Genomic DNA, 24133 nt, shown 5'->3' with positions numbered 1-24133 from the left:
CCAGGGGAACAGCAGATGCCCTCAGATACAGCACTTACAAATCAAGAGTTGGCCAGGAAAATGCTTTCATTTCTAGTAGAGTAAAATCTAAAGGACAGGTTAGTGCTCAGAAACTAAACTTGCCATCAGTCCCAAATAAATATGTTTCAATTATATCTGTGAACAAAATACATCTCAGAATCTGTTTAAATAAACCTTGAAAATGTTTGTTCTTTTCAAAGACAGAGGAGTCAAAGAAAATTAAATAAATATGTGTATAACAAACCAGAGAGACAAAAATGGAAAACACTCTTTTTTAAAGTGTAAATTCAGCCTTGAATAATATTTTGCTATTTGAGAACTTCGGTTCACAAAAATGTTTTCAATTGTTTTTACCATAAAGAAGTTTGTCGACCATCCCAAGTTCAAAATATTGCCAAACAACTTGAAACAAAGTTTTTATATCATTAATTATAATTTCCACTTGATGGTAAAAGAATATATCCATACCTCCATTTTAGCATTTGTCCACCGAGGTACTTCTACAACCATATTAAACAAATTCTGCAGTTAAAAAAAAAAGAGATAATTTTGAAAATTTTACCTATCTTTCATCATTTATCTTTTGTGCAAGAATGCTGTAGTTTCTTTCCCCACAAAAACGTGTGGAGACTACATCATACATCTGCATATGCCTTAAATTTCTTCTGAAAAATTAGAGAAGTTATCTACACCACAGCAGGATTTAAGCCATCATGTCACATGAACACTACTGCACTGATAGGAGTTGCTATATTTCACCTTCACAGTGTAGTGACAGAACTAGAATGGAGTCAGGTAACTTGTTTCAATTTTTATTTTCCAACTAAAACAACAGAAGTGAGAGACAGGGTCCATCATGTAAGCTAAAGTCTCATTTTTCCAACCTGTAAAGTAAGTGTAATAATCTGTCCTACTCACTACACAAGGTTGTAATAAAGATCAATTATATAATTTAAATGAAAATACACAAAAAATTATGAAGTAAAATATTTTGAAAATCACAAAGCAGTATTTAAAGACAAGTTATTATGATCATAATGTAAAATTAAGGTGTTTGGCATAGGTTAAGTATCAAGTTTAAAAAGTCAGACTGATGCCTTTCTACACTTAGCTTATCTAGGATTTCTGATTCCCTAAAGTTACAAAAGGACCACTGCTTTTTTTTTTTTTTTTATCATTTTTGAACTTTGCAGAGTATTTAAAGCAAAAGAGACTCTAGGTCAATGGTGAGTAAAAATAATTGTCTACAGTACTTAGGAATACAAGTCTATAATTTCCTATAGTTTAGGCCTTACAAAGAGGAAGTCTCAAGATTAAAGTTGACTTTCATGCCACTTGGATATCAGTAACTAACAACTTACCATCGGAAAGTAATGGTTTAAAACAGGGCTACACCAAGTGTGGCCAAGAACCAGAGCTAATCTGCAAGTTCACTGCTACTGGTTCATTTAGAAACATTTATATAGCAATTTGATGGAGTCATTTTTAGGTGTACTGAACCTTGAATTACACTTCCCTAATAATTCATTTTTATTGTATTTTTAAAAGTATCAGTTCACAATAGATCAGAAATAAACCAAAAAACGAATCCTTTAGCACAGATCATCTGAGAAAGCAGTGATTAAATACACTTATTCTCAATTGTGCTATGCATCAAAATCACCAGAAGAGCTTTAGTCAATTAAAAAAAAAAGGTTTCCTAGAGCCCACCTCCCACATATTTGAATTCAATAGTTTTAGGATGGAGCCAGGGCACTGCTTATTTTTAAAAGCTCTGTACGCAATTTTAATATGCAGCCAGAGTTGCAAACCTCTGGCTTACAGCACTGCTAAACAATATCTGGGGGCTTAGTGAAACATGTATGCTATTAATTCAAAGAATGCCATTTACACAATTAAATATAAATATAAACTGAGCCACAAAAGTAACGATGGTTGTTAAGTTTTTCTAGTTAAGACTAAAGTTTACCAATGACAGAAATGCATATCCATGACTAAATAAAGAACAAAGCCAAGAATGAGTTCTCAACAATTGCTCCTTAGAAGTATGTCTCATACCTATCTTAGAAACCTTATACACAGTCTTGCTGTTATGTTTCATTTTCTATGCTCTTTTATGAGGTACCCCGGCACCTGCTTAAATATGTCTCAAGTAGCTGTTAAAAAGAAAAACCTAAGTAAATGGCAGATGTTCACATAATTTATTCATCCCTGAAAGCCTGGCTATAAGAGAACAAATGCATACAGATGAATCCCCATAGGTGACAGAGAAGACCAGGCTGGTCACAACTGTTTTACACAATGACACCCACCAAAACCACTCACAGAGACTTGAAATAGGCCAAAAGAACAAAAGATAAGGTTTGAATTTTAAGCCTGCAAACCATCTCTCCTTCATCACTTGTTCCTGATCTCTGAAAAGCCAATCTCCAGCCTGCTTTTCTTCTCTCCAGCTAAAATGCATATTACCTGTAATTTTTTAAAGCCAATGTTAGTCTGGTTCTCCTAAGATTACTGTTAATTATAAATCAGTAATGGTCTGCTGAAATTTACTGGAAAATCACAAAGACACGAGGGGACACATTTCAAGTGAGAAAGCTGGGTACGAGCAAGAACCATTTACCTCCTCCTTCAGGGGTTTTCTTTCTCTCCACTTTTCCCTTCTATTTTTATTGCAAAAACCAAAAAGAAAAACTCATTAAGATATGAAAAAAGTCAGTAAATTTTATATACTTTGGGGAAAAAATGGGAGGAAATCACCCTTCTTTCCTCTAACTCTTAAAAGATCAAATAAACTTTGGACAGCAAAGGCAACAAAAGCAAAAATAAACGAGCTAAACCATCAAACTAAAACCTTCTGCACAGCAAAGGGAACAATTAACAACATAAAAAGGTAACCTATAAATGGGAAAAAATATTTGTAAGTCATATATCTGACAAGGATAAATATCCAAGGCACAAAGAACTCATGCAACTCAACAGAAAAAAAAAATATATATATCTGATTAAGAAATGGGCAGAGGGGGCCCCTGGGCGGCTCAGTCAGTTAAGTGACTGACTTGGTTTCTGCTCAGGTCATGATCTCAAGGGTCCTGAGATTGAGCATGGCGGCAGGCTCTGCACTCAGCAGAGATTCTGCTTGGAACTCTCTCCCTCTGCCCCTCCCACCATTTATGTGAGCACATGCATGTACGCTCTCTTTAACTCTCTCAGATAATCTTTTTTTTTTTTTTTTAAAGATTTTATTTATTTGACAGAGAGAGAGACAGTGAGAGCAGGAACACAAGCAGGGGGAGTCGGAGAGGGAGAAGCAGGCTCCCCGCTGAGCAGGGAGCCCGATGTGGGACTTGATCCCAGGACCCTGGGATCATGACCTGAGCCGAAGGCAGACGCTTAACAACTGAGCCACCCAGGTGCCCCTCAAATAAGTAATCTTTTAAAAAAAATGGGTGGAGGAACTGGATGGATGGTTTTCCAAGAGACACAGTCAAAAGGTACATGAAAAGGTGCTCAACATCACAATTACCAGAGAAATGCAAATCAAACCACAATGAGGTTATCACCTCACACCTTCTGGAATGGTTGTCATCATCAAAAGACAAGAAATAACAAGTGTTGGTGAGAATGTGAAAAAAGGGGAATGCTTGTGCATAGTGGGTGGGAATGTAAATTGCTGCAGTCACTACAGAAAACAGAATTGCAGTTTTTCAAAAAAAGAAAAACAAAGCTATCATATAATCCAGCAATCCCACTTCTGGATATTTATCCAAAGAAAATGAGGGGCGCCTAGGTGGCTCAGGAGGTTAAACATCTGCCTTTGGCTCAGGTCATGATCCCGGGGTGCTGGGATGGAGCCCCGCATTCCTCTCCCTGCTCGGCATGAAGCCTGCTTCTCCCTCTCCCTCTGCCTGCCACTCCCCCTGCTTGTGCTCTCCTGCTCTCTGTCAAATAAATAAATAAAATCTTTAAAAAAAAAAAAAAAAAAGACAATGAAAACAGGATGTTGAAGAGTTATCTGCACTCTCATGGTCATTGCAGCATTATTCATAATAGCCAAGATACAGAAACAATCTAAATGTCCGTCAATGGATGAAAAGATAAAGAAGATATGCTTCATATATACAATGGAATATTATTCAGCCATGAGAAAGAAGGAAACCTGCCATTTGTGACAACATGAGTGGACTGTTAGGGCATTATTCTCATTGAAATAAGCCAGAGAAAGACAAATACTGCATTGTACCACTTTTATCTGGAAGGAAGGGAGGGAGGGAGGGAGGGAGGAAGGAAGGAAGGAAGGAAAGAAAAAAAGGACGACCGAGAGAGAGAGAGAGAGAGAGAAGGAACGAACTCACAGAAACAGAGAGTAGAAAAGCTGTTGCCAAGGGCTTGGGGTTGGAAAAAATGAGAGAGAATTATATATAAATAAACACATAAGCTATAGACTCAAATCAGGCAGTCTCTGACATATGAACCATGTTCTAAGAATTAAATTTTAAGTTGGCTGCATGGACTCAGAATACATTTTTCCTGCCAAAAAAAAAAAAAAAAAAACCTACTTCCAGGTTAATACACAAAGTCTCCATGAACCTATAAAGCCTCGAAGCCCTCAATATCTATTCACCCCCATCTAAGGCAGTGGTTCTCAAACTTCAGTGTGTAGATGATGCCCTGAAACACTTGTTAAATATGTGGACTAACCAGTCCCCATCAAGCAGATTCTGATTTAGTAGATACGGAATAAGCCCTGGAATCTGAAATTTTAACAAGTGTTCTATGTTATTCCAACATAGACAGTTTAAGGACCATTTTAACAGACACCAATTTAAGAAAATACAATATGGATGGCAGGCAAAGCTGGTAGGGATTAAACAGCACTCGCAGCTATTTCTGCAAGTAGATTCAAAGGCTGGGGTCCTAAGTTTTAGTTGGAGTAGAGAAAAAATGGAAATAAGGTTAACGGGAAAAGAAGGCTGAGGAAGGTGGCAGGAAAAACTGGCATCAGCAAGATAAAAAGGCATCAACAGCATGAGATGGGATGACAGGCATCAATCAAATGTTCAGGTCCTAAGTCAAGAACTATTAAAGGTTTGACAGTCACATATTTAAAAGATATATTTAGAACACATTTATTTTACCATATAGTTGGTGTAACTTTGTTTCTCCTCTATCCCCAAAAGACTTGTTCCTGAATTCTAAAACAGCCTCTCAAACCACCTTTTCCCTTAAAATAAAAAAATGATAAACTGACCAATTCTCATAAAGTACCTTTACTTTAGACTATCTACCATGATAAATAACTTGCTACTAAAATCTGGGTTCATTTCCTGATTCTCTCTGGCTCTTCACTTATAAAATGAAATGGTAAGGAGGTTCCTAGAGTAGTGAGATTCATAAACAGAAAGTAGAATAGTAGTTACCAGGGGTTGGGCAGAGCAGGGAATGGAGAGTTTATGTTTACTGGGTAGAGTTTCAGTTTGGGAAGATGAAGAAGTTCTGGCGATGAATGGTGGTGACGGCTGCACAAGTGAAAGTATTATAATTAAACTGAACTGCAACACTTTAAAAACTGTGCAATAAATGGTAAATTTTATTTTCGGTATATTTTACCACAAGAAAAAAAAGTGAAACAGTAAGATCATCCCTAGCTTCCTTAAACAGGTACTAGAAGAAAAAAAAAAACAGAGAATGCACACAAAAACCTTGTAGGGGGGAAAACCTTAGAAGCATTTTACAAACGCAAACTATCATCAAGGTCTTGAATGGACAACAGAAGTGACTCACAAAAATAAAAACCTTTAGAGATATACCTCATATTCATCATTTCGTGCTCTCTTTGTAGGAATGCCATTTTCCTATAAAAGAAAAGATGGTATTTGTAATTTTAATATTTCAGCAAAGAATACAGCTGCATTGCAAAGCAGTGAAAGTAAGCCTACTACAGAGACATTCCACTACAGAGGCTGCCCAGAAACCTGACTCAACAGAGAACCTACCAAATGCCCAGTTCCTTTTCTCTCAGCATCTGCATCCCCAGTGCCTGAGCATTACAGTGTTTCATAAAATAAATTATCAGAAAAGCTAAATCTCTTTCAAGTATATTTTCCTAGTTTTTATAAAACAATCAAAGGCTCTGTTTGGTCTTTAAGGAAAGACTATCAGTTTCCAGTGATTACACTTAAAACAGTCATTTCATTATTGAAATGAAACTCTAGGGAGTGTGACTAACAAGCCATGAAAGTACTCAGCTGCACCTCCTGCCTGTGAATTCCACCAAGGTGTGATTACTATGCCTCCATCAAGCACTTCCAAATTAAAACAGAGTATGTGATGGGTTGGGAAGAAAAATTATGCCATTCACAAATGCTCACACTTCTATGTAACTTTTACACACCAAAAAAACCACTACTGAAGGAAAAAATACCACATCTCAAAGTACAGGGTGCAACCATTATGGCTGAGGATGGGGGAAGCCTATCCACACAACCACTGTGTGTACCAATCTCCACATGCCCAGAATTCACTGGCTTATCCTGTTGTTATTTTGCCCCGCCCCACTCTCAACTTTGCCTAACCCCAATCTCACATTCCCCAAACCCCATTCTCCTTAGGCAGAATATCATGCCCACTGGGATGCTTCTAGTCCACTCTTTGCTCCAGCTCCACCCCTACCTACTCCATGATTCCCAAAAATATTAATACTACTATTATGCTAAGTAAACAGATTTTGTCATGGTACACCCCCACATGAAGAAGCACCGACCAACCCCTCCTTCTTTCATTACCCTATTCTAGTTTTATAGCACTTAACATTATTGATTGACTTGTTTTCTGGTTGTCTGTCTCCTCCAGTTGAGTGCGAACAAGCTCTCACAGCTATCTAATTCACCACTGCAACCCTAGTGCCTGGAATGCTGTCTAGCTCATAATGCTGCAATGACTGTTTATTGAAAGAATAAATTAATTAATAAATGAATAAATGAATGCATGCGCTTTTGGCCAAAAGTGAGGTGAGGTGTTAGGAGACATGAGATACTCGGGTTGGACTGTTTATTGGCCAAAAGAAAACAAAACACATGGGGGGAACACACAGACACACAGTAAAATGGGAGTTCGTTCTGCTCTGTCTTTGGCTTCCCTCTCTCTCCAGATTATATGCCCTCCTGTCCTGTAGCTGAATACTACTTAGAATTAATGAGCTGGAAGGATTACAGAAGAGCAATTAAGAATGCAACCTCTGCAATCAGAGCACCTAAATTCATATCCCACCTCCCACCTCAGAGAACAGATCTGTGACCATGGGCAAAGCACTGAACCTCATTAACAAAGTAAGTGTAATAACAGTAGCCCTAGCTGTACTCAGAAAATGCAAGTCAAGCTCTGAGCACAGTGTCTGGATAAGCACCATGAGCATTCAATAAATCTTCACTATTATTTTTCCTGTTTGCCATCATATTGACAGTCCAGTCCTCTGAAGGGCTGGAAGCAGCACTAATCCCACCTCAGTGTTTCATAATCTTCCTCCTGGAAGGATCCTATTCTCATACTAATTCTAATTCATGAAGGAGGCTTACAATCCTGTTATGACAACTCTGTTGTCCTTCTTGACTTCCAACCTCATTCTTTCCTTGAGATGCTTCCAAAAAGCATTTTGTGATATTAGAAGTATATATATTCACCCCCAAAGCAAGTTAAAACAATACCTCTGTTGAGTCCACCTTCAGAGGAATATCATGAAAGGGGGAAATGTAGTGACCAGCTACATTCTCTGCAAAGAAAAAAACAAAAACAAAATAAAAATACAGAATTAAAGCATTAGAATATCCCGTTCTTGGGGCACCTGGGTGGCTCAGTCGTTAGGCGTCTGCCTTCGGCTCAGGTCATGATCTCGAGGTCCTGGGATCGAGCCCCGCATCGGGCTCCCTGCTCTGTGGGAAGCCTGCTTCTCCCTCTCCCACTCCCCCTGCCTATGTTCCCTCTCCCGCTGTGTCTCTCTCTGTCAAATAAATAAATAAAATTAAAAAATCTTTGGAAAAAAAAAAAAAGAATATCCCGTTCTTTAGAACAATTATATCCTTATCCACTTTCAAACTTTTTAAAAAAGTGTTTAAAGATTTTTCAAATTAACCTTAACTCTGAATTTAAAGTTTAATTCAACTTTTAAAATTTGCCCCAATATGATGACCAAAGAGAATACATACCAAATAAACCGTATTTTGGTTTGCCGAAATAATTTACAGTTGACCCTTGAACAGCGTAAGTTTGAACTTCATGGGTCTACTTATACACGGATTTTTTTTTAGATACAATACAGTACTGTAAATATATTTTCTCTCCCTTATGATTTTTTTGTTTTTTGTTTTTTTAAGAGTTTATTTATTTGACAGAGAGAGAGAGAGAAGGAACACAAGCAGGGGGAGTGGGAGAGGAAGAAGCAGGCTTCCCACTGAGCAGGGAGCCCAATGCGGGGCTCGATCCCAGGACCCTGGGATCATGACCTGATCCCAAGGCAGACGCTTAACAACTAAGCCACCCAGGCGCCCTATCCCTTATGATTTTCTTAATAACATTTTCTTTTCTCTAGTTTACTTAATTGTAAGAATACAGTACATAATACATATAACACACAAAAATGCATGTTAATTGACTGTTTATGCTATTGGTAAGACTCTTGGGTCAACATAAGCTATTAGCAGTTAAGTTTTTAAGGAGTCAGAAGTTGTACACAGATCTTCGACTGTGTGGTGGGCAGGTGCCCCTAACCCTGCCTTGTTCAAGGGTCAAGTGGACTTACCTCTATAGCTTAAAACATCCAAAGCAGAAAAAAGTCTGAAATTGACACTCACCCAAATATGAAAAATCTCACTTTTGAAAAGAGATTCATTAATAAGTGATTGGATTAAAAGTGATGTCAATTTCCCTAGGAGAAACCTAGCAACAGAATTCCCAATTTCTGCCTACAATTCACATGAACAAAGATTTAAATGTTCTACCCAGTTAAAAGAAAAGAAATAAATCATTGGTTCCCACTCAGTGATAAGGATGCTTATATTAGGGTAAGCTTAAAACAAAAAGGAACTTTAATAATAGAAACTATCTTATCTTCATTGCATACTGAAATGCATATTTTAAATACTTTTAAAAGTATATTATTTAAGGGACGCCTGGGTGGCTCAGTCAGTTAAGCGTCTGCCTTCAGCTCAGGTCATGATCTCAGGGTCCTGGGATCAAGTCCCACATTGGGCTGCCTGCTCGGCGAGGAGACTGCTTGCCTGCCGCTCCCCCTGCTTGTGCTTCCTCTCTCCCTAATAAACAAATAAAATCTTAAAAAAAAAAAGTATATTATTTAAATAAAATACAACTTAATATGCACTTTTATTGGAACACATCTATTTCCAAAAGCTGGGCTTAATAGAGCCATAAAATTTTTTCAGTTTATAATTTCCTAAGTCAGGGTATGTTTTATTTCTGGCCTGCTACCTCTTTGGCATAATTTTCAGATTTAGACTTTAAAAATATTTTAACAAAATAAAACATGGACTGGCTGACAGCCCAATAGCAATGAGTACAGGCAGCACCCAAATTTTGGTTTTCAAATACCATTCTCCAATAAAAAAGAACTAGAGCTTCTTAAAGAAGGGGCTGATTCTAAGGCTGGGACAAAGAATATACAAGATAAACCTGATGGATCCTGTAGTACCAACAATCAACCAAGTGCTGAAAGAAACAAAAGGCTGGCGATATGTGAAAAGGAAATGCAGCCAATCTGTAAGAGCCCCCAAAGGCCAAAGCTGGAACAAACTGAGCAACAGATAAGAGATTATTTGATTATAAGCCAAAGGATAAAATAAATATACATGAGACCACACTAATACAAATGATTGTGTAAATAAATAAATGAGAGAGAAGAGACAAACCCTCCTTATAGAAAAATTCCAGGCAATAAGGCAATATCTATAGACGTCCCCCTCCAAGAAGTAAAGCTTACTGTGGTGCTCCTGAGTGTAGACTGGACTTAGTGCTCACTTCCAAAGAACACAACACAGAAAGGGAAAAACAGTAGCATTACAGTAGAGAAGCTTGGCAAACAGTACCCTTAGCCAAATGATCAAGGTTAACATCACCAGTGAAAAGTCATGTTGATAACCACGTACCTCCTGATACATTGTGATGAGAAAAGTACTTCACTTCTGTTGTATTTTTCCCCCAAACCCATAACCCAGTCTCATCACAAGAAAGACAGCAGACACATCCAAACTGAGGAATATTCTACACAATACCTAACCAACACTCTTCAAAAGTCTCAAGCTCATAAAACAAACAAGGAAATACTGAGAAATTGTGAGACTGGAGGACAGTAAGGAAATAAAACGACTAAGTGCCATGTGGTACCTTGAACTGGATCCTGGAACAGAAAAATGACACTAGTGGACAAACTAGTGATTCCCAAATAAAATCAGGAGTTAATAGTAGGTACCAATGTTGGTTTCTTAGTTTTAACAAACGTACATTGGTAATGAGAGATGTTAACATTAGGGGAAGTTTGGTAAGAGATATATTGGAATTCTGTACTATCTTTGCAACTTTGCCAAATCTAAAATTATTTCAAAATACAGTTTATTTAAACAAACAAAAACAAGCCATGCTTCAGCCCACTAAAATTAGAAGCAGGTAACTTAACAATGGCCCTCACTTCACCAAAATAGTATTTCTTCTTCTCATGTTGTGTAGGTTTCCTTAGCACTTATTACTAAAGTTCTCCAAGGAAGTTTTTGTTGTTTGCTTTTGTTTGTTCTGCTATACTCTCCACTGGGTCCCCAGCATCCAGGAAGTACCTAGCATTTAGTAGGCATTCAATAAATATATCTCTATTACTATTTCATTTTTCCCTCCAAGCAGTTCATGAAATTTTTCTTTTCCCACTTTAGCAACAAGGTAACTCCTGAAGGACCCATTCACAGGGTAGGATAAAGAAGAGAAAGAGCACACAAGTGGCAAAGTATATACAATCTTGCTATGATCTACAAAGTTCTTTTTCATTAGTTTTTTAAAAAATGCACCTTTAAAAAAAACCTTTGGCATACCATTCAAATTCTCTGCCTGAATTTAAAATCATCTAGGAGCAACGCAAGAACAAAATTATCAGTTTGTTGCATGATTATTTACTTTTCTATAAGTAATACAGATACTTAAATGGGTAACATTTATTTTCTATTAAGATATGGCAGTGGGACTGGGTATTTACCCCAAAGATACAAAAGTAGGGATCCGAAAGGGTACGTGCACCCCGATGTTTATAGCAGCAATGTCCACAATAGCCAAACTGTGGAAAGAGCCAAGATGTCCATCGACAGATGAATGGATAAAGAAGAAGTGGTATATATATATACAATGGAATATTATGCAGCCATCAAAAGGAATGAGATCTTGACATTTGCAACGACGTGGATGGAACTGGAGGGTATTATGTTGAGCGAAATAAGTCAAACAGAGAAAGACATGTATCATATGACCTCACTGATATGAGGAATTCTTAATCGCAGGAAACAAACTGAGGGTTGCTGGAGCGGGGGGTGGGGTGGGAGGGATGGGGTGACTGGGTGATAGACACTGGGGAGGGTATGTGCTCTGGTAAGGGCTGTGAATTGTGCAAGACTGTTGAATCTCAGATCTGTACCTCTGAAACAATGCAATATATGTTAAGAAAAAAAAAAAGAAGAAGAAGGTAGCAGGAGGGGAAGAATGAAGGGGGGGAATCGGAGGGGTAGACGAACCATGAGAGACGATGGACTCTGAAAAACAAACTGAGGGTTCTAGAGGGGAGGGGGGTGGGAGGATGGGTTAGCCTGGTGATGGGTATTGAGGAGGGCACATTCTGCATGGAGCACTGGGTGTTATGCACAAACAATGAATCATGGAACACTACATCTAAAACTAATGATGTAATGTATGGGGATTAACATAAGAATAAAAAAAAGATATGGCAGTGGGAATTGAAAATGATATAGCCACTTTGGAAAATAGTTTGGCATTTTCTTATAAAGTTAAACATTTGACCCAGAAATCCTACTGTTAAGTATTTGACCAAGAGAAATGAAAACTAATGTTTACAGGAAAACTTCTAAGTGAATGTTTATAGGTGGCTTTATTCAAAATCACCAAAAACTGGAAGCAAACTAAATGTACAAATAGTAAATGGATAAATGAACTCTGCTACACCCATATAATGGTATTTTGCTCAATGATATACTAGTACCCAATAAAAAAGAATGAACTATTGATACACACAACAAAATGGATAAATCTAAAATGTATCATGCCAAGTGAAAAAAGCTAGACTCAAACAATTCCGTTTGGGTGACATTCTGGAAAAGGCAAAACTACATGCATAAGAAGTAGATCAGTGACTGCCAAGAGTTGAGGGTAGAGGGTGAAGGTGACTTGAGAGACCACATGGAAACTGTTTAGGAGTGATGGATTGTTCTGTGTCTTGATCACGATGGTGTTTAAACAAATCTATATTCTATCAAAACTCAGAACTGTTCATAAAAAAGGACTGAATTTTACCGTATATCATTTTAAAAATAAATATGAAGCAAAAAAAATAGGTTAAGAAAAATATGTATTAAAGTATAAATGTCAGCTCTTGTTCCAATGAACAGTCACCAATCTGTGATTCTTTTCTCAGCTTTAAGTCACAAAGACAAGGTAGTTTTGAGAAAAATACAATCCTTTGGAAGATTATGTCAATTATTATATTTGGGACCTATCACTGTGATGGGAATTAACAATAATCTCAGCTCTAAGAATTCAGGTAACCAAGTAAACCAGGGAACTTCATTATTACAATTATGGAAGTATAGGAAATTTGACAGAATAGTTAGGCTGCCTTTGTAATTAAGAATAAATGATACCTCTAACACATTGATTTGGTGTTAAATTTCTCTAAAGCTCCAATGTTCTTGTTAACTGGAGACAAGCCCCAACAAACTCAGTAAGATTAGGATGAAAGCATATTACTCAAGCCTGAGTAAAAATGGGACCAGCCTAAGCTGTGATCACTAAAAGCTAAAGATTTATGAAGTGTGCTGAGGCAGCTATCTCTTTAAATCAGGATCTAAACATGATATTCAAAGACTATGGTAATGCCAATACATGGGTTTAAGTTGTTATCTAACTGGCATCTTGGAAAGTAAAAGGAGTATTAGTGAGTGAATGGTCTGACTCAGATAACTACTACCTACTAGAAACCATCTGGATCACAAAATTGTATAGATAAAAATGTATTAATGAAGAAAAAAGAATAGAAAGGATTATATCTGCAACAGTAAAAATAAAATATGGCTTCAGATGTCAGATAATGAAAATGCTTTGATGGGCAATATACCAAAAACTCACACAGAGCAATGAATACAGAGACCAAGAGCCTGACTTCTAGTTACTGAGCTTGATAAAGTCACTCAGTTTCTCTGAAACTTAATTTTCTCATTTTTTTCCCATTAGCATTATGTAATTTAGTTTGTAAAAGGTAATGCAGTAGATGCCGGAATACAAAAGTGCTAAAAAGTGAGCTATGGCCACAGCCCAGACAGGGCATGCACTACATCATCCACATCAGCATCATCCAGTAAGTACAAAGGCAAAGGAGTCCTCTTGGCATAATCAGAAAGCTAATCATTGACCTAATGCAGAAAGGATGAGAACCCATTAAGTTTTCTAGGGTCAGCGCTATTAGTATGCCAGCATGCTCCATATAAAGAGTATTAAGACTCTCCAAAGGTAGATGTAAAGATAGGTGCTATTTACCCTGATCCTCTGAAAAATGAAAAGGGTAATGTGCATTTTACATACGAGTCACAGAGAGATGTGGTATATGCGGCAAGCTCTGGGGCAACATGTACCGCTCTATGAAGAGGACAGAGCTGAAGCACACGGTATAGACAGCCCTTTCTCAGAGCCTCAGAATAAATCGGTAATAAATCCTGAGTCAGAACTTCATTATTCGAAGCTCAGACTGCTCGTGTCTTTAGATTTGAAACCAAGTTGTTGCCGCCAATTTGCTTTTTAAAATACCTGTTTTGCTGTTTAAACAAAGCAATTTATGTACATGGTTAAAAACCTGTATCAGTCTCCACCTCTCTCCAATCCAGATCCACTGTCAGCAAAATTTTTCACCTCTTTAACTTACTTGAAGTCTAGTGATTATCTACATCTCTCCAAATAATGTATTTGTATGATTAGTTTTTACCTTATCAATTTTAGAAATTATCTACTGATTCCAATTCTAAGAGATAAGTTTAGTTCATTTGACCTCCAACCTATTCCTCTTAAATTCTCTACTGACCAATCTTAACACTTTATAGCTTTATTCCTTGTTCCACCAAACATATAGTATTTGACCGTACTAACTGGCTTTTTACTTCAGTCCCCTCATACTTCTCTCTCCTACTTTTTATCTTTTGCCTTTTTATTTTTTCATTTCAAGGTTGATAAATGTTCTATAATCACACTGAATTTTCTATGCTCTTCCTATTAGTATAGTTCCAAAATTTTTCTAAGGATAGGAAAAACTTGGTTTGTTAAACAGGTCTCTGGACCTCCCAACCTAGGGAATCAGAATCTTAAGAGAAATCTGGGTATCTAGATTTTTAGCAAGGACCCACAAATACTTCTTACACTGAAGTAAGTTTGAGAAGCACTGTCTATGTATTGATTTTTGGCCAAGTATAATGTTATAATTAAATTTCTTCTCCTGTTCAGCTTCTGTTTTGACTTGTGCTTCTAATCATGTTTCTTCCATTGTCAGTCATAATCATATCTATAAATTATTCAAATGCCTCACAGATTCCACAAAGACTATGGAATTCTCTCTACACACAAACAGCTCCCTTTGGAAATCTCTATCCTCTTGCTGCAACATGGACGGGATGATTTTCTGGCATCCTAAGACTTTGCTTCTTTGGTCTCCAGCTCAGATCTGTTTTCTGGATCCCCTGCATTCATCTTTTTTGGTTTACTTACTCGTTTTGCAGGAGCATATCCCTAACTTGTATTCTGTAAGAAAGGATGCATATGAGGTAAATTTCCCAAGTCCTTAAATGTCTGAAATGTCCTTATTTGGTCTTCACCCTAGATTGATGGTTGCCTGGTAAATTCTAGGAGGAAAGTTATTTTTTTTCAGAATCTTGAAGGCTTTAAGTATTCTTTTGTGCTCATAAGTCAAATACCAGTTTGATTCTCATTCCTTTAAGGTGACCTGTTCTCCTACCCTCCCCTGCCCTGTGCCCCAAGACTTTCAGGATCTTCTTTATAAAAGCCTCAGTTTTCTGAGATTTTGCAATATGTCTGGGACTCAGAACACTACGGTCCTTAAATTCTTAGTTCTCTTCTACGATCTCTTTGATAATTACCTCTCCATTCCTTCTGGCACTCATGTTAGTCAAATATTGGACTTCCTAGATTAAACCTCCATGTCTCCTCTACCTCATTTTTCTATCTCTTTGACATTTTTTTCTACTTTCTGTAGATTTCTTTACCTTATATTCTAACTTTTCTGGTAGGTTTCTTTACCTTACATTCTACCTTATATTCTAACTTTTCTGTATTAGTTTTCCAGGACTGCCATAACAAATGATCACAAAGCTGGTGGCTTAAAACAACAGATCACCATTTGTCTCACTACACCTTCTACTGAGTTCTTTGTCTTTACAATTGCAGTATTTTAATATGCCTGTGATTATGTTTTCTTCACAGCTTCCTCTTCCTTTTTAATGGATACAAGAGCTTCTAAAATCTCAGAGGACACTCACTGGACTTTTTAAAAGTCAAATTCTCTTCTACTTCCTTTTTTCTATTTAATTTATAAGATTTCCTTAAATTCATTCATTCGATATTTACTGAACACGTAAGTCCTGGGTATACAAATTCCCTGTTCCTTTGGAATTTATATTCTAGTGGGGGGGGCAGGTATAGAAGCAATGAATATGAGTATGTTCTTACTATATTGGGTACAATAAGCGCCATAAAGGAAAAGAAATGAGAGCAAGAAAGGAATGAATAAGGGAAGAGATAAAATTCAAATGGAAAGGTCAGGGAAGATCTCACTGATAGGTAACACTTCAGCACAGACCTAAATAAAGTGAGGAAGCAGATCAAGCAGATGTCTAGGGAGGAACAGTGCAAGGAGGCCAGGATGGTTGGAACACACTGATCAAAAGGAAGAGTGGCAGGTGACAAATTCAGGGAGGAAGTCCAGTATTAGTCACACAGGACCTTGTATACTGTGGTGAATATTTGAAATTTATTTTGAGCGAAATGAAAAGCCACTGGAGTTTGGAGCAGAGCCTGGACGTGATCTGACTCACATTTTAAAGGATCAAGGTGACTTCTGTGTGGAAAGCAGACTACAGGGGTATCAGGATGGCAGCAGGGGGGGAGAATCAGGAGGCTACTACAATTGGTCAGGTGGAAGATGGATAAAGTGGCAAGGGTGGAAGTGGAGAGAAGTAACTGTCTTCTGGATACACTTCAAAAGCACAGCTGAAGGGAGAAACTACTGAATTAGAAGTGGGGTTAAGAGTAACAAAGGCACCAAGAATGATTGTTGAGTTACTGGTTACAGATGTGAGGACAGAAAGAAAGAACCGAGTGGGCAGAGGAATCCGGAGGTCTGTTCATGGTAACCTTGAGATGTCTCTGAGACATTTAGGTGGGAAGAGAGAATATGTTTACTGGATGTGTCAATCTCGAGTTCAAGAAGAGATTCAGGCTGGGGGCACCTGGGTAGCTCAGTCGGTTAAGCATCTGCCTTCAGCTCAGGTCATGATCCCAGGGTCCTGGGATTGAGCCCCACACTGGGCTCCCCGCTAAGCGTCTCCCTTCGGCTCAGGTCATGATCCCAGGGTCCTGGGATCAAGCCCCACATCAGGCTCCCTGCTCAGCGGGAAGCCTGCTTCTCCCTCTCCCACTCCCCCTGCTTGTGTTCCTTCTCTCGCTGTCTCTGTCAGATAAATAAAATCTTTATTAAAAAAAAAGAGAGAGAGAGAGAGATTCAGGCTGTTGCAAATCTGGGAGGCACAGATGGTATCTAAAGCCACGGGGCTGAACCGGATCACCTCGAGCAACAGCTACAGTCAGCAAACTTTGGCCCATGGCCTGTTTTTATTTGTGTAAATAAAGTTTTCTTGGAACAAATCCATATTCATACTTTTACTCTCTCTGGTTACTTCTGTGCTACAAAGGCGGAGTTAAGTAGTTGTGGCAGAGACCCTACGGCCTGCAAAGCCTACTATTTACTATCGGGGCCCTTTTCGGGAAACATGAGCCAACCCTAGCCCTGGAGAGAGAACAGACAGAGATGTGGGCTAAGTACTGAGCCCTGGGGCATTTCAAAAGTTCAGAAATCCAAGGATCCAGCAAAGGAGACTGCTGGAGAAGCCATCAAAATCAAAAAGAGTGTTGTCCCAGAGACAAAAAGAAAAAAAAAAGAGTTTCAAGGAAGACAAAAGATCAACTGTGAAAAGTTCTGGTGATAATTCACATAAGAACTTAAAACTGATCATTATATTTGTCACAAGCAAGTCGCCTTTTGACAAGAGTTTGGTAGAGTAGCAGCAATAGCAGTAGGAGGGAAAGCCTGACTGAAGGTGATCTTTGACAATTTCGTTGATATTTAAGAGTAAGAGCCTAGAAAGACTGATGTGTACACAGGAAAGGCTTGTTGAAGGGTCAGCTTCCCGTGGAGACACAGGAGTAAGAAGTTGGCTATTACACTGGGGGCTTCCTAAGTGAGAATGCAGAGGGCTCTGCTGGGGCAGCAACACCAGAGGGTTGTTCTACGTCCCTCCACTTTCTTCAATTTCTGTAGAAGAAACCAACCAGCCCATTCCACAAACCCCAAGCCTCCATGATAAACATCTGTGTGCTATTCCATAATAAAACTTACATCAACCCCCCTGTGTAAGCTCCACTTCCCGCTCTCACCCTCTCTCCTATTGAACATCAGCACACCCACAACCACTCTGAGGTTCCGCACAGCAGTTTGGCTTCTTTTTATTCTATACACCCCTCAGCACATACACTTACACGCTGGGACTTCCTCCAAGCTGTTTCATCAATAACCATACCTCTGACTGTTTTTATGTTCTATAAATATTTTGAAATCTCCAGCTCTGATGGGTCCTCCTTATTTGCTGTTTTAGGATTCTCCTTTTTTATTCGCTTACTATCACTGTAATAGGATATTCACTAGGAGGCAGATCAGACAAACAACTGTAGTCACCCTGCCATTTTGTTTCAGTATTTCGCTTTGTCAAAAATAATAAACTAATGAATTGTTTCAGGCCCATCAATATATACTGGACATGGCCAAACTGTGTCAAAACTTTCCCTTCGACTAGACTGAAATGAGATTTTATTCTATTATTTTGTAAATTACCTACGTTTTTCTCTCATAACAGCAAACTGTATTAGGACCAAAGTTTATTAATGGTATTAGCAAGTGAGAAAGTTGAATGGAGTACAAAACCTGTATTTGATAATATGTGTATACACCAAATAGCTACCTGTATGCCAACTACCATCATACTATTACATATTATTACTAAAACCATTTACAGAGATTCTTACTGGAAGCTTTAGCAATGACAAACACCAAATAAATACAAGTAATTTTTCAATATTCACACAATAGCCATTATGTTCTACATGACCTCTATATAATTCAAATTCTATGATATAAGCCAACTTAAAAAAAGGTTACAGGAACTCATATATTTAAGACTCAAACACATATTGTGTGGATTATTCACAGGAAATTTTATTAAGTCCAAATGTATGGTAGAGTCAATGACACATACCATCACCTACTCCTCAAATGATATCCTATGAATGATAAAACAAATTCATTGTTAAAGAACTGTGATTCATTTTTATTCTAAATAAAAGCAACATGAATTACCTACAGCACAGTGACTCCAAGTGAATCAGTCACCCGTCCCATAGTAACAAAATGCAAACTATGAAAAGCATAGCTTCTACTCATCTTTGAGAAAACATAAAAAAACAAAAATAATGATTTTTGTGTGTGTGTGTGTGTGAGAGAGTGCAAGCAGGGGAAAGGGCAGAGGGACAGAGAGACAATCTTAAGCAGGGCTCCATCTCAAGACCCTGAGATCATGACCTGAGCGAGTATCAATGATATCAAGAGTCAGAGGCTCAAACCACTGAGCCACCCAGGTGCCCCATGAATTTTCAAGTTATTAACAAAACAAACAAGGAAATGCAGGCTATCCAAGGAATATTGACTTGCGGTGCTGTCTTTGGTCCCACATAAACAAGTCTATGATTCATTATGATGAATTCATTATGATCTCACAATCAAAAGACTGCAGAGCAATATCCATTAAAACTAAGACCTAGGGGGGCGCCTGGGTGGCTCGGTTGGTTGAGCCTCTGACTCCTAATTTCGGCTCAGGTCATGATCTCAGGGTTGTGATACTGAGCCCTGCCTGGGGCTCCTCACTCAGCAGGGAATCTGCTTCTCCCGTTATTTTCTCCCTTCACAGAATATGACAAGAATTTTGGTCTTATGACTTGAAGTCAAAAAGAAAAAAGAAATAACATATATTAAATATTTACCATGTACCATGTGTGACACACTGATAACCTTACACATCTGATCTCATTTAATGCCACAGCAATTCTATAATATCATTAGTACTATCCCTATTTTGCAGATGGAGAAACTGAGCTGAGGGATGTCAACTGATGCCCAAGACAGTCAAGCTAGGCCTACAATCTAAGTGATTTGACTACTAGTCTAGAACTGTTTCTTTGACACACTTGCTTTTGGAAGTTTCAGAAATTACCTCACCCAGTGCTTCCCCAGCTGAATTCCATGAAACGCTAGAGTCACTACGATGTTAACCAATGTTCTGAGAAATAAGGGCTCTGGGGTTCAGCAGTTTTGGACAAGTTACTTTATATCAGAATTTCCCAGAACTTTAATATGCACACTGTGACTCTCCAAGAAGGTAATAAAATGGGAAGTGTTCTGCTCATTTATGAAACCATGAAGCACTTTGTTTAAAGAAAACCTAATAATATACTGTGGTATGTTTGTGTTCAACTCAGCACAGTTTGGAAATGACCATCTATTCCCATTTCCTCTTTCCATGGTTTAATAAAACTGAGATACAGGTAAGTTAAATGACTCAGTCAAGGCCACAGAGAAAGTTAATAAAGGGCCAGGGCTGATACCAAGAACCGATGATTCCTGCCAGGATGTTCTTTCCCCTATATCATCCCATCTCACTTCAGTACTGTTTCTACAAAGTCTAACACTAACTAAAAGGAAAAAAAATATTAAACCTATTATTCTGATTCTTCCGAACGGCAGTACAGAGAAACCATTTACAGAAATAAAGCTCAAAAATGGTCCACCTCCCAGCGCAGTAGTATTTTAGAGAACTAGGATATATTTGGAAATGTGGGAAATGATTTCACTGTAATAATGCTGAATAACACTTTTCAGCCAAGTAGTGTTACACTCATGTTTTTCTTTGAAGTGACATACAACTACACGCTAGTACTGCATTAGACACTGCCAACGCTCAAAATATCCAATTTGAGACCATCTTTATAAGAAGCAATTTGTTCACTGTTTTCCTCTTTCTCCTTACCCTAAAGGGGCTTCCTTTCATTTTGTCCTACCCTTGCCAGCAAGCAGTAAACAGTGCTGGGCCAAGGATGCCACCTGGCGTTTTAGATCAGGAACTGTTTAACCTGACATACCCTTCCACTCAGTATCTCACCACCTGGCCCCTCTCCCAAACCACACTCTTCCAATTCTTGCCCATTTACCTCAGTAAAACCTTTTCTCTTCTTTTTTATCATTTATCCTAACTCAGTGGGAAAAAAGACATTTTTGGCATTCTAGTTATAGAAAAATCGTTGAGTCTGAATACACTTGTAGCTAAAGAAAGAAACCACAGCGTAAGGCCAATATAGCCTTGGAAGTACCTTACAGAGGCCCTGTCCCAGTACAGAACGTTAAAATATCTACTGTTTATCCAATGCCTTCAAGGAAGATCAGCACCAAGGACCTTGAAGATCACTGCTGGGTCAACTGTATTCTATCACAGCTAAAAAAACGCCCTGTAAGAAATGAAGGAATCACCTGCCCAAATAACACACAGTGAGAGCACAGGGCAGAGTCAGGATGAAGGCCTAGGAGTCCATTTCAAAGCCTATGCTCTGTCAACTATCCCATATGCCCCAGGCTCCTTGAGACTGTTTTTTCTCAGTTAACATTCAAGTAAAATATTTTTCAGTGTTTTTATATCTTTCCTTAATTACCTATACTGACATTATGACTCTCTTGAGAGCAGGGCCCATAACTAAAATCTCCTCAGTGCCATGGCTAACTGTTTCTAGCACACTTCATAAATATTTATTGACTTTCTTGGTCTATTACTACTGTACTTACAGCAAATCCAGAATATTTTCACCATGTTATGCGTTTAGACAAGCTTTTATCTGCTCAAAAACCTAAATGCCATTTAACACTCTATAGAAAACTGTGCCCCAAATCACATCATACATGACCTTTTGGAACACAATCCACTCAAATTTGGGACTTCTTGTTAAGGGTTCCTCTCCACCTGATGAGTCTTGACTAAACAAGGATGGGAAAGAATATGCAGCACAGGGGAAAAACAAAAAAAAAAAGCAACCAATTTTGAAGAATATGGATATTTTAATATCAGTTACATCATAATCCAAAAACTAGACTAACTCCGTTTTCTCTCCCATAAAATACTCTTCGACGCTAAGTTCACGTAAGATACGTGTAAATATTTTATAAATTACAGATATCAATAATGAATACAGGTATTACTTATAATAATTTATATTGTAGACTGTCTGACTAATCATTTTATATACACTTTATCATGAAATTCTTACAGCCCTGTTCTACAGATAAGAAAAAAACAGGGCGTAGCAGGTTAAGAAACTCATCCGGGGTCACGGAGCTAAGAGCTGAAAAATCCAGGATTCGAACTTAAATCTGAAAGTTTCCAAAGCCAGTGCTCTTAAGAGATGGGCGGTAAGGCAAGGCCTTCACAGAAAAGGTACTACTCCCCTCAGGGCTCGGAAGTCAATGAGGCACGAAGGCAACGCAACCAACCTATTTTCACCCATAAGTGTAATATGTGGGTGCAAAGAAAAATGAGAATAACGGAGACCGGGGTCGTTTTCTGACTTAGCCGGCCAGCTCAGTGGCCCGCAGTTCGCTTCGTCCTCTGGGGCGTGCTCAATGTGAGGAGACAGGGCTAGCCGGAGCCAGCCAGGCTCTTGATCGAGCATCGCATTCAAAGTGCAAACCTGTGAATATAAATTCATGCTTCTGGGAGATCCTCCGCCAGAGTCCCCCCAACCCTATCCCCACCCCCAAAAAAGACCCACTGGACTAGGCATCTCCAAAGTTCTGCCCGCCTTTCCAACTGTAGGCGGCCCTCACTAGGAGGAGCGTGGTTACGCCCACCGAGGGAGCCCGCCAGCGGCGGACTCTGCCCTTCCCTCGCACAACTAAATTACCGGAAGCCTGAGCGGCGGCAGGGCCTTGCCTAAGGCTGCGGGGCGCGGCGCGCTGACGGCGGGCGCCCCTGAGCGTCTGCCGCCGTTGGGGGAGGGCGGCTGGCCTGGCCCAGGGCGACTCAGCGCGGCGCTCCCTGCCGCCCATCACCCTGCGTCTCTGCGCTCCGCGTTTGGGGGCTCAGTGCGCCGCCCCCCTCGCTGGCAGCTCCCGTGGCTCGGCGCGGGCCCCCGCATGCGGGGAGGTGGCCGGGCCTGTTCGGCCACCACCGCAAGCCCGAAGGAAGGAGGGTGGAGGCCGCGCGGACCGCACAGGCCCCACCCCGAGCCTCCTCCTGGCGCGCCGCCCGCCGGGGGCCCCTCGAGCTACTCACTGAAGAAGAGGCGGTAATCGGGGGAGTAGGGCTGGCCGCGCTCCTCCGTACGGTAGAAGGCCATGGCGCGGTGCGGCCCGGGCCCTGCACTCTTTCCCCGGGGCAAGCGGGCGGCAGCGGGGCACCCCGCGCGCCAGCCCCAGCCGGTGCGCAGGAGCGGCAGCAGCGCGCGCATGGCGTCGACGGCAGTCGGGCTCCGCGCAGGGCGGCGCTGGGGGACCCTGGCCCAGCTGCGCGCCGGTGCCCCCTACTGGCCGGAGTCATCACTCCCGCCGGGGGCTTGGAGTTAGATCCCCGCCCCAGCCAGTCTCGGGCCCGCCCTGGAGACCGATAAGAGAAAACAGAGCGCCCAGCGAATTGACAGTGACGCGCGCTGTCCAAAGCGAGGCCGGGGTTCAAAGATGAGCAAGATAACATCCACCACCCCTGAGGAGCTCACGGCCGCTTATTAATGCAAATATGCATTCATTACTTCACTCATACGGTTAATATTTACTATCATAATATTATTTTTATTATAATGATATAAAATTGAGCGATTATTCTATGCCAGGCACTGCTCTAGATCCCGTCCAATGTAGAAGACAAGCATTACACACACACACAAACATCATAAGACATGAAGAGACCTCCTTGTGAAGATTTTACCCTGACACTGATTTATAGAACAACAACAACAAATAGGTAACTTCTTCAAATGCTATTTCCTCCGTGAGGCCTTTCCTATTTTACCCAACTAGAAGTGATTTATCCTTTCTTTTCTTACATTTTCACTTCTACAATGGCACTTGGTACCGTACCTATATGTTTGTGAACCTATCATGTTCTCTATCACCCCGACCGACCCAATGGATTGTTAATGAGCCAAACACCCAGGAATTAAGTTTAGTATTCTTGCAGGATGTAGCAGCATGCCCAGCATATAATAATGGCTCCTTTGCTGTGGAGTTCAATTGCTCCTGGAAGTCCCTTTTACCAGATTTTTCTATGAGCATAGGAAATTCTGTTTATCCACTTTCCAGAAAAACTAGAAACAGTTTTCCATAGGCAGTATCTCCACTTCATATTCTTTCCCCATCTCAATTCAAATGAGCTTCCTCAACCTTCTAAGATCACCAGTGACCTCCAGTCAATATGAAGTT

General features: G+C 39.7%; 1 protein-coding gene across 1 annotated transcript in view; it reads right to left on the bottom strand.

The window, feature by feature from the left end:
• Positions 1-23244, bottom strand: part of PPA2 (inorganic pyrophosphatase 2) — an 84410-nt gene extending 61166 nt beyond the window's left edge. Inside the window, exons 1-4 of the mRNA XM_021680367.1 lie at positions 22992-23244; positions 7725-7789; positions 5832-5876; positions 490-543 (exon numbers count right to left, since the gene is read on the bottom strand). Of these exons, the coding sequence (XP_021536042.1) occupies positions 490-543; positions 5832-5876; positions 7725-7789; positions 22992-23166 (339 nt within the window). The 5' untranslated portion in view covers positions 23167-23244. The remainder of the gene's footprint in view (positions 1-489; positions 544-5831; positions 5877-7724; positions 7790-22991) is intronic.
• Between the last annotated feature and the right edge of the window lie 889 nt (positions 23245-24133).

The sequence above is a fragment of the Neomonachus schauinslandi genome, chromosome 2, assembly GCF_002201575.2.
Source record: "Neomonachus schauinslandi chromosome 2, ASM220157v2, whole genome shotgun sequence".
In the NCBI taxonomy this organism is placed as follows: Eukaryota; Metazoa; Chordata; class Mammalia; order Carnivora; family Phocidae; genus Neomonachus; species Neomonachus schauinslandi.
This window is presented reverse-complemented; position numbering and strand designations above follow the sequence as displayed.